Consider the following 19,071-nt stretch of genomic DNA (forward strand, 5'->3'; position numbering starts at 1 on the left):
TAGTTGGCTTCGGTTGAATTTAACACCTTTGAAAAGGCCAGTTTTGTGTATTAGAAGTTGGAATTAAAAACTTGACTGGAAAAGTGCCTGCACAATCTGGTCTGAAGTCAGTGTTGTCCTTGCTTACAGCAGGAATTTGGACTAGACAGCCTGCCAAGATTCTTTCCAATCTGGATGATTCTCTGATATGGATCTCTTCATACTCGCAGAAACTTTAAAAATATAAACCAGGAATTGAATATTTTACCCAAGTTCTTACATGTAGTCTAATTCAACATATTCTTGCACTCAGGAAAGTTGAGGAACTTGAAAAAGCCACTCTGAAGTCTACAGAATAAGCTATAACCCACAAATTGAGATTCCTTTACGAGCCTCTTCAGTGAATTACTTCAAAATATTTACAGTGAATTCTCATTTTATTTCATTGCTTCAATTCTATACACTAAATTTGCAATTAACAGTATTTCAAAATAAAAACAGTTCCCAAGTTCACTATACTTTTCTTTTCTACACTTATGCATTTAAAATACATGAAAGTTAGACTAATAATAGCAAAATAGACCTGCAAATGATTTAAAGTCAGATTTATGAACAGCAACACCTTTTCATTATTTTGCCATGACTACTTTCCATATGTGGTAATTACTATACAATGATTAATACACGCATCAATTTACAGTATTCGCAAGGATAAGACTTGCCACATGAAAGTGTGAAAAAGGCAGCAGCCTCTCATATAATTTAAAAGCTACTCTACACATGCTTGTTTATTTGTTAAAAATCATTCCCCCCAATTCTCATGATATTTACTGATGAAACCAAGGACTAAGTTATTTTGATTGATCAGAACTCATTTTCAGACTGAAAGTCTTGATTTACTATGGGAAGAGGGAAAAAATGGTACATTTCAGTAGTTTGCCTGCACATAAACAAGACTTAATTTTGCTCCAAAGTATTTAATCCAGCAGAGACTTTAAATGAAGGACATCAGTGCTAAATAGTAAGTAAATACATCTTTGATCTAACAAAAGAGAAACTCTAGAAATAGCCAATTAATTTTTTAAGCTTTCCATACACTTTGAACACTGATACTACATACATTTGTAAGATTATTCTACTTTTATATGAAGTAGCAGAGTAAAACTAAACCCTGAAGTTATGAGTGGAAAGTCAACTAAAAATGGCACTTACACATGCATACATCAGTTTCTAATTTGCTTTATTCACACGCTTTAGTTACTGTAAGCCTTGCAAACAAACTGCAAGACAGCCAAATTTGCATTCTGTGCAACTTTGCCCAAACCCGAGTTTTTGTTATTTTTGTACAAAGCAAAGGATTCCTCTTCGTCATCTTCTGTCACACTGCTGCAAAGAAGTCTTCTATGTAAATTATGACATTTATGTCTACTTAAGTTACTTTTACAGTTTCTATTTTGCTCACGGCTCCATTAACAGTGAAGTTGAAAACATTTTTAGAAGACCAGTAAACCCATCAGTCTTCTACTTGCAAGTTCCTACAAATTATGAAAATAAATTCCTTTGAACTGGCTAACAGTCCAAATTAAATGTCAGATGTGATGTTTATAAAGCAAATATTAAGAATTCATATCCATTTCTTAAGCCAGTTAAACTGGTAAGAGGAAAGGTAAATCCTCACTCCAGCCACATTTGAAATCTGATCCCCTTCCGTGTGACTGCACATTATATATTCAATTCGCATGTATAATTTTAAATTTAAACAGTACTTTAATTACACTTAGGAATCTATATCCCCATTTTTAAAACAAGTTTTTTAAACAATAATTAGGTTAGTAAGTCAATCACATCCACTGTGCTAAATCCACACCTGAACAGATTAAGAAACGTTTTGAAGCAGTGTTGAGTAAATAATTTTGGTAAGCTGTAAAACTGCCACATGCAAGGTATACTGTACTATAACAGCTCCAAATCCTTTATAAAAACCTAGCATTCCTTCTTCCCGTTTTATAGTATTTACACAGTCTCTCATTCCCTCATACTGAGTATTGATCGGAAGCACTTCATAGCCAAGGTCTGTGTTGTCAATTATTGTGCGTGTCCCCTGAATATGAAGGCGGTGTAAAACTGTCTCCAGTGGGTAAAGCATGACATCAGCACAAAGGCTAGCAGCAAAGCTAGCAATAAGTTCTGGAAAATACGCATCCAGCATGCTCTGCACAGAAGTGGAGCTCTCAGTTGGAAGGTTGTGAGAATTATCCCTTTTCAGAACAAATAAAACAAGCTTCTGGATGATGGAACTGATGATGTAGTGAAGGACTCCGTGTAGAGCAGTTGGAAAAGTCAAGACCATCAGTGGAAGGAGACGCTTGCTATGGGGTACTCCCATGCCTACAACTCTGCCGATTCCTTCTTTCACACAGTCCAGGATGCCAGGATTATCTCGAATTATTTCGCTCTACAAGCACAGAGGAATAGTTACAACTTGTGCTGTCTATTTCATAACCATGCTGACATCTACTGACACTTTATCACTGCTGAACTTTATAAGAGAGTTAAACATTTGCATGCTATCATATCTACACAGCTATATAAATTCTTTGCTCTAACACTCCTCATAGCATTCAAATAAACTTGTGTTTAAAAAACCAAACCCATCTTAAAGAGTCTTTATTTAATGTACATTCCAGTTTTCTGTGTTACTATCAAAGAAATTCAGCTTTCAGACTACTGCTGGAAGTATCAGTTGTCAAACCAGTCATGTACTGAAAATGCCTACTTCTGAAGTAAAATGCCAGGAAGTATTTATCTAATTTAAAAGTTCTTTTCTTTAAGGACTGTAACTCTAGTCTTTGAACTTGAATATGCATAATAAAGACTTCCATAACTTGCCTTGAAAGATCCATTTTTAAATATGAATTTAATAGGTTCAGCTCTGAACATTTCCATTTCATTATCTGCATCTAAAATAGTGCTCTTTACCCCTGCTGCCTCTTAGAAAAGAGATATTTTGTTCATGTAGTGAAAATAAAGAATTCACTTAGTAATTATTTACTCCATTATACTCCACCTCTGACTGTAAGATTAAGCTAAAGACGTTGTTTCCCTTTCTAACGCTTATACAAACTCAGTCAGAATTTGGGAGTTATCCCTCAATGCCCAAGTCTCTGAGTCCATGCTGGCTGTGTCCTGACCTCATGCCAGCATAAACCACCAAAACATTCCTCAGTACTCTGGGGAAGGACTTACACCTGCAAAGCCTTCATGGTCAGTCTGTGCAGAAGAGAGTTCAAATACTTCAGAACATAACATTGTTCTGGATTTTAAATCCAAGTTAAGCATTATAATCCCTACTGACTCATCTTCTCCCCCGTACTATTATAGTCACTGCACTTCAAAACTGTGCTTGCTTTTGTCAAACACGCCACCATGTGGTTTGAAATGTTAAAGACAAAAACAGTAATGCAACAGCTACAAATTTCTACCATTTGCAGTTATTTTGATGAAATACACTTACTCGGAGAAGTGTGTCAAACTAATACTGTTGAACAGTATGGCTTATCACAATTAACACAATCAAAGTTAATATAAACCTGTTGGTAACAAATCCCACAATCTAACTTTTATAGTTTCCTACTGGTCATTGTCCTCCTGCAGCACAGGAATATAATGTAAACTTAAGTCAAGTTGCCTCCCTGCACTGATTAATACAGCATAAATAAAATCTGCACAAATGCTATCATTACCTCTGTTGTGTTTCTAGTAAGAAAGCTCATGATGATGTTTCCAGAAACTGGAAAGTACATTTCATACAGTATATACACACCTATTCAGTAAAATACTTGCAGACAGTTGAACCTACTAAGCCTAAAACCCTCAGACCTCAGCGGGATTGTTTTCATAAGCAATGCTTTACAGAGATTGTCACCTGTCTAAAAGGCTGGGGGAGAGGCTGTTTTGGGTTTTTGATTGCTTTGGTATTGAACTGCTTTATAGTAAATAAGTAATTGCTTTATTACTTATTTTGCAAACAATCTAAATCATGTTTTCTTTTATCATTTATTGGTAAATATGTTCCTATGTCCAACAACACAGATAACATCCTTTCAGACAAAATACAAGCGGTAAGATACGTGAATAAAACATTCCATTCTGTGGCCTGCTATGAACTCAAAAACCACGGATAGTGTTCTACCACTGTTTCTAGTTCCAGAGTTACGGCACAGTCAGGGTAAACCTGTTCCCCAGGACATAAAAGTTTCCTAAGTCAGCTTTCCAGTATAAGACCAGTTAAATCTTTCCAAGGCATCCACAAACTCAGTGATCTGCTCAGCCTGGATTTATGGAACACTATTTTCAAAACAATTCAACAAGAGAGAGGAAAAGGCTTTCTTAAATACAGACCAACTTTAGAGAATGTGAGTTTGTTTTGGGGAGTTCATCTACACACCCCCACGTACAGATGTTTAACTTCATCTGTCCTATTAGTCCATAATGTGGCCAGTTCGGACAGAACAGCCTTCCTAGTACCTTCTGGCTCCTTTAAGTTTGGATCCTCTGCACAGAGCAGAATCCTGTCCCTTAAGAGCACCTGCTTTTGAAGTACATGCTGAAACTAAGAAACTGTAGAAGTCAGCCTTGTTTGCCTCTTCTCCACAGAAAAAGCATGATTTTGTAGACATACACTAGCAGTTGAACTGTAGGTTTAAACAGCTGGATCTAAATCAGTCTTGACAGTACTTACAACTTGTCTATGCTATGGATGAAATTTATTATTTTGATGACCGAATGACATGAGTGTGTCTATCCTGCACCACCCTCCACGAGAGCTCACTTTACAGTAAGAGTTCCATTAACTGCACAAAGATACTATCATGTTAATTAAGAGCAACTCATTATAGAGAGTGAGCTGGAAGAATTAACCTGGAGCACTTCTGCATAGCTAAACCCTGTCTCTTTCTCCAGAAAGAGATGCAACAACTCACTGAAAGGCAATCTGCAATACAGTGCTATGGGTTACTCTGTACAGTTACAGAACAAGTTAAGCTGTATCCTAAGTGACAGGTCCAGATATTTATTTATTTTTATGGCTAAGGAAAAACTAGACAAAAATTTACATGCAAAAAGTTGACTGAATGAAAGCAGTCCTGAAATAATAGAGTTCAGTATTTTAGTAAAACAAAGCTGAATTAATGGAAAAGTTTTACTGTTGCTACAGGGGAATGGGTCACTGCAACAACTTGCCTAGCAAGTCTTTTTAAAATTGTAACATGAGAAAAACTTCTTTATGGTTTATCTGCTAGAACATATAGGTGTAACTTGTCCTTATTTCACAGACAATATATTCCAACTACCTCTATTAAATGTCCTTTCGTATACTAGATTTAGACAAGATAGTAAATATATCCATCATATTAGCTGAGATAACGTATTTACTTAGTCATACAGCTTCAAGCAAAACAAATACAACTACTGCCACATAAACCTGAATCCAAAGCCAAAGACTCACTTCTCCACATAATCTAATCTATAAAGAGCATAACAGTATCTTTTAAACTGTTGTAAATATATGTAAGTTACCTGCACAGTTTCAATCAGGCTCGCAGAATAAAAAGGCATTGCTATCACATGTGTTAAACTGTAGAAATTAACAAGATAAGAATTAAGGTCATGGCAATACTATAATTTTAGCCAAATATGCATCTGAAAATTGATAAAGTTATCTACCAAGTCATGCCTGAGAGAAAATTAACAAACCGTAACTCAATTATTAAAATGCACATCAACAAGTTGATATAAACTTCAATCTGAAGTTCTGTTAAATTTTATTTCTCTGTGACCAGACTTATTCAGGTCTCTCAGATATAGTAATTACTAAAAGAATCTAATCTTTTAAATTAGTCAGGTTCCATACAGACACAGGGGTCTAGTAAGAGAAAATCTGTGAAACTGGTGTATGCAATCAAGATTGTTCAAAAAAAATCAAAACTTGAAAATTATTATTATTAGCACCCTGTCAAGTAACCATAGCTGCCGATTAAACTAACGTACAATTAGTAGTTTTATTAACGTTCAGATAATAAGACACAAGGTAATATCACATGCTATACCTACCCTTTGAGTAGAAGGTGTCCACCTATCTGCTTGAGGTTCCATTTATGTGAAATCTCCCTAAAAAGAAAAGTATTTACCTTACTATGTGTGCTGGGTTTATGTGGCAGGATTTTTTGGTAGCAGGGGAGGGGGCTACAGCAGTGGCCCCTGTGAGAAGCTTCTGGAAAACTCCCCTGGCTCCAAGTAGAACCTGCCTCTGGCCAAGGCTGAGCCAGAGACAGTGGCCATGCCTCTGTGATAAGGTATTTAAGAAGGGGAACCTGAAAGGGGATTGGGACTCATGAGGAGGTGTTACAAGGACACCTATGCAAACACTGAGGTCAGTGGAAGGAAGGAGGAGGAAGGGGGGGGAGGTGCACCAGAGCAGAGACCCCCCTGTATCCCGTGGTGAGACAGCAGGGCCACTCCCCTGCCACCCATGGAGGTCACCGGAGGAGCAGAGATCGGCCTGCAGCCTGTGGAGGACCCCCGGGACTCTGTGGGAAAAAGAAGCCCCCACTGTTGTAGTTCAGCGCTGGGAGGACTGCAACATGTGGGGGTGACCCACACTGGAGCATCTCGAGAAGAATGCATCCCATGGGGAGGAGTCACAGCAGAGAGAGTTTGTGGAGGACTGTCTGCCATGAGAGGGACGCCACATAGAGCAGGGGAAGAATGCAGAAGTGTTTCCCCCCCACCTTGGAGGAAGAAGCAGCGGACTGCCTGCACCCCCCATCCCCACCCCTGTGCTGCTGAGGGAGGAGGGAGAAATATCGGGAACAAAACTGAGCCTGGCAAGAAGTGAAGGGTGGGGGGGAGGTGTTTTTAAGATATAGTAATGCTTCTCACTGTCCCACTCTGTCCGTTAAGTGCCATTGTTGTTAGTGTTTGATTTAAAGTGATGTTCTTGTTTCCTTCCCCTAATGCACCTGTCTTTTGCCTGTGACCACAAAGGGTGAGCTACCCCTCTCTGTCCTCATCTCCATTCCTGAGCCTTTTGATTAATTTTCTCCTTCCCAGCGCTGGTAGGTGGGAAGGGTGAGAGAAGTGGCACCATGCTCAGTTGCCTTCTGGGTTCAAACCATGACACTATGGATAAGAGCATGCTACTCTCAAGCATTTCTTAGATGGGTGTCAACATCCAGTTTTTCTATTGGTGTTCCACTATTGGTTTATGTTGCAGGATTTCCCATAGTGGAAAGACATCAGCAACACATTTAATAAATCATGCTTAACTTTTAAAAGTTATTTCGGCCTGTTAGATATCCTATCAGAAAAGCTTTCAATTATTAGTACGGTTTCTGCAGCTCTCACAGCTTCTGGCTTTAGTGTTTTGCATTTATTTTGCCTCCTTATGTACTCCTAAAGCCATTTTCAGGGAATATTGAATTATTTTAAAATCTCAGTAGTCTTCCTTTACCAACATACATTATTTTATCATGTTTTGGTTTGGTTATGCTTTTTCTGTTCTTTGAGATTATGTTTACCCAGTTGTGTTTTTTTTTTCTGAAAACCTAAATTGCATTCTGACAGTGTTAGACAAGACCAAATCAAGTACAACAGGTTAGACTAATAGCTGCTTAGTAATTCTGTACAGACTTAACTCAAGTCTTTTGGCTTATAACCAATCTTTAGCATATCCTGGTAAAACAAAAGAAAACCCTTGAGTTTAATACAAAGGTGACTTTAAAAAAAATCCCTTTAAAGTAGTATCTTCTAGTTACACACTTCAAAATATGAGCAGTAAATGTTAACTACACTTCACTTGACGGAAAATGCAATCCCACCTAGCTCAAGATAACAAACACCAAATGTATTTACCATACATTTGGTAAATAGCTATGAGGTAAATATATTTCCGTCTGAAATGCTGGACACACTAGTCTATGCATTTTTAATATCAAGGTATAAAGTGTTCAGCTTCAATTCTTGTCCAGGAATCACACTTACCCACTACCTGTAGTTAAAACAACAACTCTAACCCAAGACAGGAACCTCTTTACACTTTCTGAAGAATTGTGTGTTACTAGTAGCTATCACTTTCCTAAATACGTATGTCAGTCACTAAAGAGGAAGGGAAGATCATTTACCATTATATATTTCAGACACTTGGATTACATCCACTGAGCCATAATACTTAAAAGATGTGGAAAATTAAACCAGCCAAACAAATGTGTGAAAGCCTAACCTGTCAATCCACTAGGTATAACTATTCCTGCAGTGGAAGAACAATTACAGAATGAGTTTGTCTAGTACAGAATCACATTTAACTCACCACAAAAATGTTAACACCCATTTCTGGGCCCCTCTCCTAAAACAGAGAGATTCTTTTATTGTATTATGATATAGAGTTAAAATTCACATCTGACCTTCTTGTGTCATCTGGAGCTTGATAATGTAGTTAAATAACCTTTTAAACCAGATTTGCTATAAGCAATAACCTTCACCTCCCTGTGATAGCCCAAACATGCATGCTACCATTAAAAAGGTAGAAAACTGCATGTATGTACACATACAAGACAACCATTTTAGCCAGATCACTTCCCCAGTACAGCTCATTTTGTGACTGTTCATATACTGTGTTGGCACTAGCACTGAGGGAGAAATGAGCAGGTACTAGCAGAAAGGATTGCTTCTCTTGGCACCATCACCAGCTTACTTTTCAAACTTCTGAACAACTGGCCCACAAGAAGAAAATCCTTGCTCACATTGGACAGAAATCAGAACTATGAAAATATAAACACTGTATCACATCTCATGAACTTAAGCATCCCCTACAGCAGTATTTAAAAACATGAACAAGTCACAGGAAAGTGTACACCTGGGAATTTCATGCATATGAGACAGAGCTGTCCAAAAAACTTAAAAACACACTCCACACAATTTAAGTAAAAAATGCTTTTGCTAATACTTTTGAGGAATGCCAGAACCTGCAAAGACTTACTTTTATTAGTATGCATGCATCATAATAGTAGTTTGATTCAGCCTGCCTACATTTATCATCTTTAAAACCAGGTCAGTTTCCACGTTCCTTAAGTACTTGGTCTCTGTCCACGCATTAAAAATAGGCACTTGTCTCTTCTGAAAGCTTACACAATTCTCAAGCTGACTGGTCCATTCAGCCTTAACCAGCCTTAAATCCAACTACTTGCCTGCCTCCCTAATATATTTTCCGAGACAGGACTTTATCATTTTACTGGCTTCAATGTGTGGCCTGTAACTGTTAACTATCTTTTCCTAAGTTTTGATTATTTCCTTGCATTTCACTAAGTTTTAGTTACTTTACGTAATAAATTCTCTCACACAACCTGCTTACTCTTAAAATATCTGTAACAAAGCTGACAATATATATTATTACAGTCATCAGCCCTTACTGTTAGCTCTGGACAGTTATAAACCAAAACACTGATAAAAAGTCTTCAGACAAAAATTCTTTATAAAACTTGTATCTCAAAGCAGAAAGACATCACAATGTTTCACCATAATCCTGGAGTTACAGTTCAGCATAAAAAGTAGGCAGAGTAACAAATCAAAATAAAAAATTATTAAACCACTGTAGCCAAAGATGGACACAGTGAAGTAGAATGGTGCATATTTCTTTAAATGAAGGCACTCATTTTTAGTTGTAAGCCCTTTAAGAATACTGAACAATGTACATATAGTTGTTGGCAAAGGAGGACAGAAGACAAAGCTGACAGCCACATAGACTCTTATTTACCATGTCTTCTCATTTATTAATGCATGCTATTCTCTTATCTACCAAAGACTGAAAATGTTCAGCAGGATGTCAGTCCTGGCTCACCAGACATGCAAGTTTTCTGTATTAAGGAAATCAGGACTTTTTACCTTAGACATGGTATTTGCTAGAACCACACAATACAAAAAGAAACTTATGAATTCTTTTATTACAGTAGAATTATACTGAAGACCAATTTGCTATGTTATTTCTATGCTCAGACCAGTAGGCAAACACAACAAATATACAAAGCTCCCAGGAAGAGTCTCTCACTAATTTAACAGGTTGTCTTTGCCAAAACAACCACACTGTGCTGAAAATCCCTATTCAGTGTCTGACAATTCTAATCAAGTAAAATTTTTCATTCCTTACATTCCTAACACTTTGAATGTAAGTCAACAACTGAAGACCAATTTGTAAGAAACAGTAAAAAACAAATGCAATACCTTGGCAAAGGTGTGAATTCACTGATGATGCCTTCTGTTCCCAGGGTTATGCCCTGAACAATGAAAGTGCTGCCCATTCCTTTCCAGAGAGCTCTTGGACCCTGTGTTTTGAAATATGCAATATATCTTGATCCATGCAACATAAAACTCAAAAATCTTATAATCTTACTAATTTTTATAAAATTTCAGCAAATTCAGACTGTACAGGGCTACAATTCTACCATTAAACTTCACTATCACTAAATTTAGGGGCTAAGTAACTTTTCACCTCTGAAGAAACATTTGTTCTTCAGTAATTTCAAACTGTTGTCAACTATTCTGGAGGCCACTGTTAATTCTCTGTATTATAAACTTAACATCATTTTCTATGGACAAAATGAGCTCAAGATGTTCAAGCACATCCATAAGAAATCCAGAGTGTCTTTTTCTTACTGTCTCTGATCTGACTTTCAGGATTCCCATGCAGAACTGGAAATTCATGCAATACTATCTTTGGAAGTCATCATCTGGATAATCTCTTTATTCACATAAAGACTAATTATTTTTCAGAATCCTAATGAAACAAATTTTCAGGGACCTTTTGTTTTCTAACATCTGCAAATCTTCCCGACTAAATACTATACTACTTAAAAAAAATAATTGACAATGATCTTCTTGAAACACTTCTGAAACCATAAAAATAACAAACCCTTACAATGGCCATGTTTTTAACCACCAGTTACATAAAGAGTTAAAGATGTCAATGTACATATGTGCTATAGCAATCTTTACTGCTCAAATACAGTCTGACACCAAACACTGACCTGTGTCTTATTGATGCTGTACATAATATTGACAATAGTAAACGGAGTGAGATGATAATTCCGAGCATGATAGTTAACCTGTTAAAAACATAAATGGCTGTTTTTTATAAATGGCAGTATTTCATAAAAAATTGCAGATGTTTTAACTCTAAAGGAAAAAACACTTCCAAAATAAGGATTTTCTCTCTGAAGATCAGCTAAAGTGACCAAATTATGAATAACTTCTTCCTGAAATTTATGGAAACAGGCAGAACTTAAGTATTTGAATGCTGAAAATGTAAACAATAAAGCAAGCATAAACCAGAAAATATTGGAAATAAAGCATTCTGCTTGTAAGTGGGCATCTGGAAGTCGTTCTGCAGACTCAAACACCTACTTGCTGTAATTAATTTTCCACTGTCCAAACAAAAATGAGTAATAATGTTCAAGATAAGTTAAATTTCAGAATGGAAAACATGTACGCTACAAATAAAAACATCTTAATATGGCAGCATCTCCCTAAGAATTGTACAGCTTCCTTATGCTCTACAGAGTATGAAAACACAGAACTATGACACTACACAGGAGCTCTGACTGTAAGAGATAACGTAAGAGACATACCTGACACTGACGACGTAGAACAATGCAAGGATGTGCCAACACATTTTCTGTAAATAGGCTTTAAAAGAAAAGTGTATTTAAAGCATGGGAAACCATTGTAAATTTATTAGGAAAGGCTTGTTATTATTGTCTAACATTAGATTAGTATTTGGAAAAACTATAATTATCTAGTGAATTAATGAGGCATTTTGGATGGCTACGTGATAGCCTGCCAATGCTATAAAGGAACAAGTATCAAAAAAACTGACACATGCACTCACTATGAAAAAACTCACATATATATATATATATAAAAAAATGTATGTATTTTTATAGGCAAAACAATGTACCAAATTGCTTAAACCTTCCCTGCCCAAAATATAAGGAAACAAGACAGGACAGAGCCATTAATTATGAAAGCATTAATATCCAGTTTTATGTCAATTCTGTGTACCCCATTATTAATCAAGACTCTCCTTAGCAGGGCCAGAGGACTGGTACTAACAGCTGACATTTTTTTCATCAGAAAATGCTACTGCCCAAAACCAACTCTCCCTTCACCCCCAGAAATGGTATTGCAATCAAACCTTCATAGGATGGTTCTCTCAGTTCTAAAGTAGGATTCCTGGTCACAGCCATGCAGAGAAACTTCCCATTTAATCTCAAAGTGCCTGAGTGATCAGCATACTTACCTGCATGTGGCTCAAACCTGGGATATGGATTAGAAAAGCGAAACCTCCAGGCTTTGTCTAAGCATCCCAAGCAACAGCTCTGACCATGGACCTACCGGATCATCTGGGGTAGATCTCTTATAGGGACTTACTGGGTAAACAAGTACTAGTTGTCACAGAAAAGTTCTGAGTCTGCAGTTTCATAACCATTGAGCTAATTAGTAGTTTGCTACTACCAAAAGAGGTGAAACTTTCCCTGGACTCCGGCTGCTATCCATTAAGGCCTCCTGGTAGCCAACTCAACTAGCCTCACAAAAACTAAACTTTTATTTCAGGTGTTTTCTACAAGATTTCTGACTTGAACCATGTATATCTGACAAGTGATCTGATACAAATTCAAAAGCAAAAGCAGGGAGAACTGCTCTAGGCACCAATACAATGCTGATCAGCTCTCTTTCCCAAAACCACATGCTCACTTTAGTCCTTGTGGTCATGGTGCTCAGGATGTGGAAAACTTTGTCATGCTTGATTAAATCAAAGCTTATAGTTCAAAAGGACAACTGAGCCATGCTAACACCTCTCTGCTTCTGAAGATGATCAACATGTTCCCACCCTATGGCTTCACTCCTTTGCTAGTACTCCTCTGAGCTCATTCAGCTTGATAAGGTTGGCAAGAAATCAAACAACTCCACACGTTTGGGGTGGGATAGTTATTCCCCCTCTCCCCCATTAACTCTTATTTTAGCAAACAACAGGCTCTCAAGGGGTCTGAATGAGCAAACTGAGCCACTGCAAGAGAAGCACTGGGAGAACAGGGACAGGCAGTTTCATGAGATGGGATATCTAATTTAAGCAACTCACTGCTTGCCAAAAATGGTCATTCTTAGTCCTCCTCCTTTATCACTTCTCTCTCTGGGCCAGTTACCTGGTGTCTGCTGGCCTTCACAGCTAGTCAGTTCCCAGACAAATAAACCTAACTGAAACAGCAAAAAATAATCCAGCTCCTTCATTGACTTTGACTTCTGTTTTAGTGAGTCAAACTGGTTAAAAGAGGTTCTGATGGATATCAAGGCTGATAACAATGGGGTAAGGAGCGGGACAGGCTGGTAGTCAAGTAAAAGGTCCTCCTCTTTAAGTACATTATAAGAACCTCAACTGACATAGCTTCCCACGTCAGTCTAACTGGCTAAGTGACAAGTAGTCTCACATTCTGAAGAGAGAAGCACTTTTCTCTGAGAAGTCTCACATTCAGGTTAATAAAGAGTAAAACTTTTTACATTCCTAACTTTTTCAAGACAAAAAACCCCATGTCCCACCTTTCAGAATTTGCATCAATACACAGACCATGAAAAACCTAATCAGGTGAGTATGACTCAGTAGGCATGCTACAAAAAATCCTAAGCTTATCATGATCCTTACACTTGACTCTGAAAATGTTAAGCATGTTAAAGTACACCACTTTCCCAAAAATACTATCAATAATCAGTGTCACCATAATAAAGAATAAAATGGTCATCAGACCACTTGGCCCGGTCAACATTACTATTCCAGGATACTTTGTTAATATACTTGAAGACATTTTCACCTTCTTAGGAAACAGTCGCATCACCTAAAAATATTAATATAAGTGGCAAACATGAAAACAGTTTTCTGGTGTTATTTTCAGATTGCTCTGATAGGGTACGCAAATCATATACGTATGGCATACCATATGAAAAACTGTTTTTTATATTCACTGCTGATTAAATAACTTTGGGAACCACTTCAGTTAAAGAGAACAGAAACCTACATGGATTTCAGGTAGTAGGTTTCTAAAGGCATTTCAACTGCGTAAGTCTACTGGCATAAAAACACAAAACAAAAGTGTACCTAGGCATTATAAGACAACTATAACCTTACTACTTCATTATCATTGAAAATCACTACACAACTCTTACCTTGCAAGGCCAATACCAAAGCCTGCAAACCTGTTCAACTGCTCTGAAAAAAATGAAAACAGATTATACAGCAGTAGTAATCACAAAGCAGGAGAGAATGCCATGCAGGAGATCTGAAAAACTAATTTTATACTGTACTTGCTTCAGAAAATTACAAGCACTGAACCACAACATTCATGGCAACTCAGCAAGAGGATATAAAAATTATTCCCCAAGGAACTTTTGCACTTTGGACTGCATTTGAGTTTGTACATACTTCTATAAATAAAATTATTATTGTCTTGAAACATCTAGATGGGAAAAAAAAAGTAACAAAGTGAAAAGTAAAACAGAGACTATTTTAATATCTAAAAAATCTAACTGAAATCAACCACTGAAAAAGTTAGCATGTATGACAGTTTACAACAATTCTGAAACAAATTTAGATATCTGAGGTGAAATTAATTTTAAACCCGAAAATGGTAAAAAGAGAAACTTTGGGAAAAATAACACAAAACGCCATTGATGACATAACAAACATCATGATGTAAATTTTCAAGTCAGTTATTTACCTCCACTCCTTTGCAAAAATCTAGTTACTAGAGAACTGTTAAAAATTGCAACAAGAGTAATTGGTTCAATTCTCTGTTGTCTGCTACCAGACCGACATTTACACATGGGAAATTATCAGAAGAGATTTTAAGAAGAGTATCAGAACTGTAAAGGCAACTGAAAGTTAATGCTCAGTGCTACAATCTAGAAGGTGCAAACAGGTTGTAAGTATGGGTAATGCCACTAACTTCAGTGGAGCTCCACATAGACGTGAGCAGCCGTCATTAAGGGGAATGTTAAAACTCTCTCCATTTGCAGAAGCTGGACTCAGTGATTCAGCAACCCCTTATCTGTCCTCCAAAATGCAGAATCTATATACCCTCCATGAGCAATAGGACAAACAAAGAAAGGTAGAGTCCAAGTACCTAAGAATATTTTAGTGCTCTAAGTAGTGCTTGCATGGATGGAAGTCCAGCTACAGGTTGTACTCATGATAAGACCTGAACAAAAGTATTGCACCACAGATTAAAAAAAGATGACTCACCTATTACAATTCAATTTTAAATAAATTAGTATGTCATAAAACTTTGATACTGAAGTGTATATCCAGAACACCCTTTTAATTAGAGACAATGTTCAGCAGCCTAGATTTAGCAGATTTTTCTTACTCCACCTCAAGTTCACAAGGACATAAAATGATACCATACTTCTGCTGTTTCCCAACGATTACTGGAAAAGACTTGAACACTTGCTTCCTCAAATTCTACCAGTTCCACGGTTCCTTCCCTATCATGCGGGGGTGGGGGAGGGGTGGAGTGGGGGGTGTGTTTACTTCAGCAGCTCATGCCATACTCCTTGTACTTTTTCAGCATAAGAAAGCAGCCAGAAGACACAAAGTCTGAAATATCAACACTGACTAAATACCAAAATACACTGTAAGACCCAAAGGTACTTCCTGCCCTTACAGGAGACGGGAGTATTTCTGCAGGGTATTATTTACATGGGCAATGGGGAGATGACCACATGCCGCTTAACTAGAAGGTGCAGGGTGCATTCTGGCACTCTCAATCGTATTTGCGTGTAACTACACGGTGCCTCACAGCAAAGCGGGTGCTAGAATGCAACAGGCGACGAGGAGGCTCTCTTTCTTCTAAAGGACCATTTTCCTGGCGCTTCACCATCGCCAGGCTGCAACGCGCCTCTGGGCCCGGCGCTGTGGCAGTGAGCGCCAGCACACCCGGGCGGCGCTCGAACGGGCGCGATCAAGCCGCGGCACGGCCCATGGCCGCCGCCTGCTCACCCTTTCCCGCCTCGGCGGGTCACGCAGTACTGGGCGGCCGGAGCACCGCCCTGGGAGCGCGGGGGCCGGAGACAAGCGAGGGACAGGCGGAACGGCGAGAAGCTGGCTGCCCCACCGGGCCAGGCGCTCCCTTACCGGCGCCGGGGCCGCCTGCTCCGAGGCTGGGCTCCTCGTTGAGGCCGGCGCCCCCCAGGGGGGTTCCCGCCCCGTACGGCGGCGTCTTCTCCCCCCAGTGCAGGTTGCGGCTGCCGGGGATGTCGGGCGGGCTGGTCACCCAGTGGCCCAGCTCCGAGGCGCTGCTGAAGGGCCTGGCGCCGGGGCCCGGCTCCTCCCGGCCGCCCCCACGGTAGCCCAGGCCGTCGAAGCCCTCGGGGCGCCGCGGGTGCATGGCGGGGGAGGAAAGCAGGAAGGGGGCCGCGCACGGGCCGGCCGGCAGCAGGGAGCGCGCACCCAGCCGCCCCGATCGCCACTTCCGGCCGCGAAGCCCGAGGCCGCACCCTGCCGGAGCCGAACTGAAGCCGAACTGCCGCCACGTGATCGGGAAGGAGGCGGGGCCGACGGCGGGCTGGACCAATAGTGTCTCTCCTCCTGCCCGGCTCGGGGAGGAGCGCGGTGGGGGTTGGGTTCCGCGGGGAAGGGCGCCCTCTGTCCCTTCGGCGGGCCGGCTCGGCCGAGCGGGTCCGAGTCAGGGAGGGGAGGCGGAGCTTTGCGCGTTTCTGGTCTGGACTTGGCCTTTGCGGGGGAGTTAAAGAGGGCTCTGCTATCCTCCTGGCTCGTAGAGAAGCCCTCTGCCCGCACACCTCCTGGCCCTTTCACACCTCCTGGGTGAACTCCCAGCCTAGCTGAAATCGGTGAGATGCAAGAGCAGGGGTCACCCGGCTCCCTGCGTGCAAACCGGGTGGTGGAACTGGGAGCTGAGGCTGTTAACTGTTGTAACAATGCTCGCAGGCCTGAGCAAACCCCACAGGGGAGACAGGACAGAAGGGGTCAGAAAGCAGTGTCTGCCTGCCCCAGCACTCCCGTTTCCTGTGCTTCCCTTCCTCTCTTTTAATCTCCTTCCCCCTAAAATGCTGGTTTGCTGCGCAGCCTCCTGGCTGAGGAGAAATGAGCAGGGTCACTGGTGGGACTGCAGGTGTTTCTCCTTCGCCAGCCAGAGAGGTTTCTGATGTGAGACAATCCGGGTCTGACACTGACTGAACAGTTTCCCTGCAGGCTTGGTGCTCTCTCAACTTCTTCCTTGAGAAGCCTGTCAAGGTCTCCCACAGCTAGGTCTCAGTCTGACCCACAGCTTTTCCTGTTTTTATACACAAGGTTAAGCCATCATTGGTCTGTTCAAGTCTTAAGTGTAGCACAGGCTATGCTTCATTCTTTTCCACTGTTACAGCCCTATCTGGTTCTGCACAGTGTGGTTGGGAATGGTTTCTTCTTCTGCTCTTAAATGATAGTTTCATTTTGCTGGTAGAGCTTCAGGTGTTTTCCAGTAACCAAGTAAAGAGCCAGTATCCATGTTTGACATGGGAAGAGCAGAGCTCCAGGGAGCACCAGCACTTTTGTCCCACAGTAAGACAGTGCCCACACAGAGCCACCTCCTCCTCTCTACCTCCGTTTTTATCACGCCAGGACATTTTCCTCATTAACTGAAAGTCCACTGGGAATGTTGTGTTTTAATGTTGCAATCTCAAAAATATGGGCAGAAGAGCCAACTGCCTCTGAAGGCAGGGGCCAAAACACAACATCTCTTTTTTTTTGGGTAAAGATATACCTGTATTAAAACCAACCACGTTACTTTGGTTTCTAAAAGAGGTTCAAGCCGGGATCAGGTCAGTGTTGGAATATACATGTCTTTAAGGATATGTGGTGATCTGATTGTGCAGCCTTACGCATGAAGGAGGTGGCTCTCAATCTTACAGGAATGGTGGATTTGAGAGAAAATGCTGCCCATTAAAGAGCAGAACAGTGTATTATCGGTAACACAGCCTGCAGTAGGAAGATGACAGCATGAACAATGAAAATGTCTTACACACAGAAATAAAGGTACAACATAGCTGTACATCTGTTTGTTACACACTTCAAGTCCCCTGTAAAGCTGTGGAAGTCATAGAATCATAGAATAGTTTGGGTTGGAAGGGACATTTAAAGGTCATCTAGTCCAGCCCGCCTGCAATGAGCAGGGACATCTTCAAGTAGATCACATTGCTCAGAGCCCCGTCCAACCTTGAATGTTTCCAGGGATGGGGCATCTACCACCCCTCTGGGCAACTTGTTCCCAGTGTTTCACCACCCTCATCGTAAAAAATTTCTTCCTTATAACTAGTCTAAATCTACTCTCTTTTAGTTTAAAACCATTACCCCTTGTCCTATTGCAACAGGCCCTACTAAAAAGTTTGTCCCCATCTTTCTTATAAGCCCGTTTTAAGTATTGAAAGGCTGCAATAAGGTCTCCTTGGAGCCTTCCCTTCTCCGGGCTTAACTATCCCAACCCTCTCAGCCTTTCCTCACAGGAGAGGTGTTCCATTCCTCTGATGATTTTTGTGGCCCCCCTCTGGTCCCACTCCAACAAGTCCATGTCTTTCCTGTACCAAGGACTCCAGAACTGGACACAGTACTCCAGGTGGTGTCTCACTAGAGAGGAATAGAGCAGCAGAATCACCTCCCTCGACCTGCTGGTCACACTTCTTTTGATGCAGCCCAGGATACAGTTGGCTTTCTGGGCTGTAAGTGCTGGCTGGCTGGCTCATGTCCAGATTTTCATCCACCAACACCCTGAAGTGCCTCTCCACAGGGCTGCTCTCAATCCCTTCATCCCCCAGCCTGTACTAATACTGGGGTTTCCCTGATCCAGATGCAGAACCTTGCACTTGGTTATGTTGAATCTGATGAGTTTCACATGGGCTCACTTCTTGAACTTGTCCAGGTCCCTCTGAATGGCATCCCATCCCTCAGATGTGTCAACCACACCACTCAGCTTGGTGTCATCTGCAAACTTGCTGAGTGTGCAC

The 19,071-nt window shown here is 40.4% G+C and overlaps 1 protein-coding gene across 2 annotated transcripts; it reads right to left on the minus strand.

Moving 5' to 3' along the window:
* Positions 1-397: 397 nt before the first annotated feature.
* SLC25A46 (solute carrier family 25 member 46) lies at positions 398-16,567 on the minus strand. 2 transcript variants are annotated; one of them, XM_074855690.1, is made up of 8 exons: positions 16,208-16,567; positions 14,242-14,284; positions 11,655-11,712; positions 11,055-11,132; positions 10,252-10,352; positions 6,091-6,147; positions 5,557-5,614; positions 398-2,434 (listed from the first exon to the last, which is right to left on the minus strand). In XM_074855690.1, exons 1-8 carry the CDS (start codon positions 16,458-16,460, stop codon positions 1,856-1,858), a joined length of 1,227 nt encoding a protein of 408 aa, XP_074711791.1. In that variant the 5' UTR covers positions 16,461-16,567; the 3' UTR covers positions 398-1,855. The 2 variants fall into 2 exon arrangements, with proteins under 2 accessions (XP_074711791.1, XP_074711792.1); XM_074855691.1 differs by lacking the exon at positions 6,091-6,147.
* Positions 16,568-19,071: the final 2,504 nt, after the last annotated feature.

The sequence above is a fragment of the Strix uralensis genome, chromosome Z, assembly GCF_047716275.1.
Source record: "Strix uralensis isolate ZFMK-TIS-50842 chromosome Z, bStrUra1, whole genome shotgun sequence".
Classification (NCBI taxonomy): domain Eukaryota; kingdom Metazoa; phylum Chordata; class Aves; order Strigiformes; family Strigidae; genus Strix; species Strix uralensis.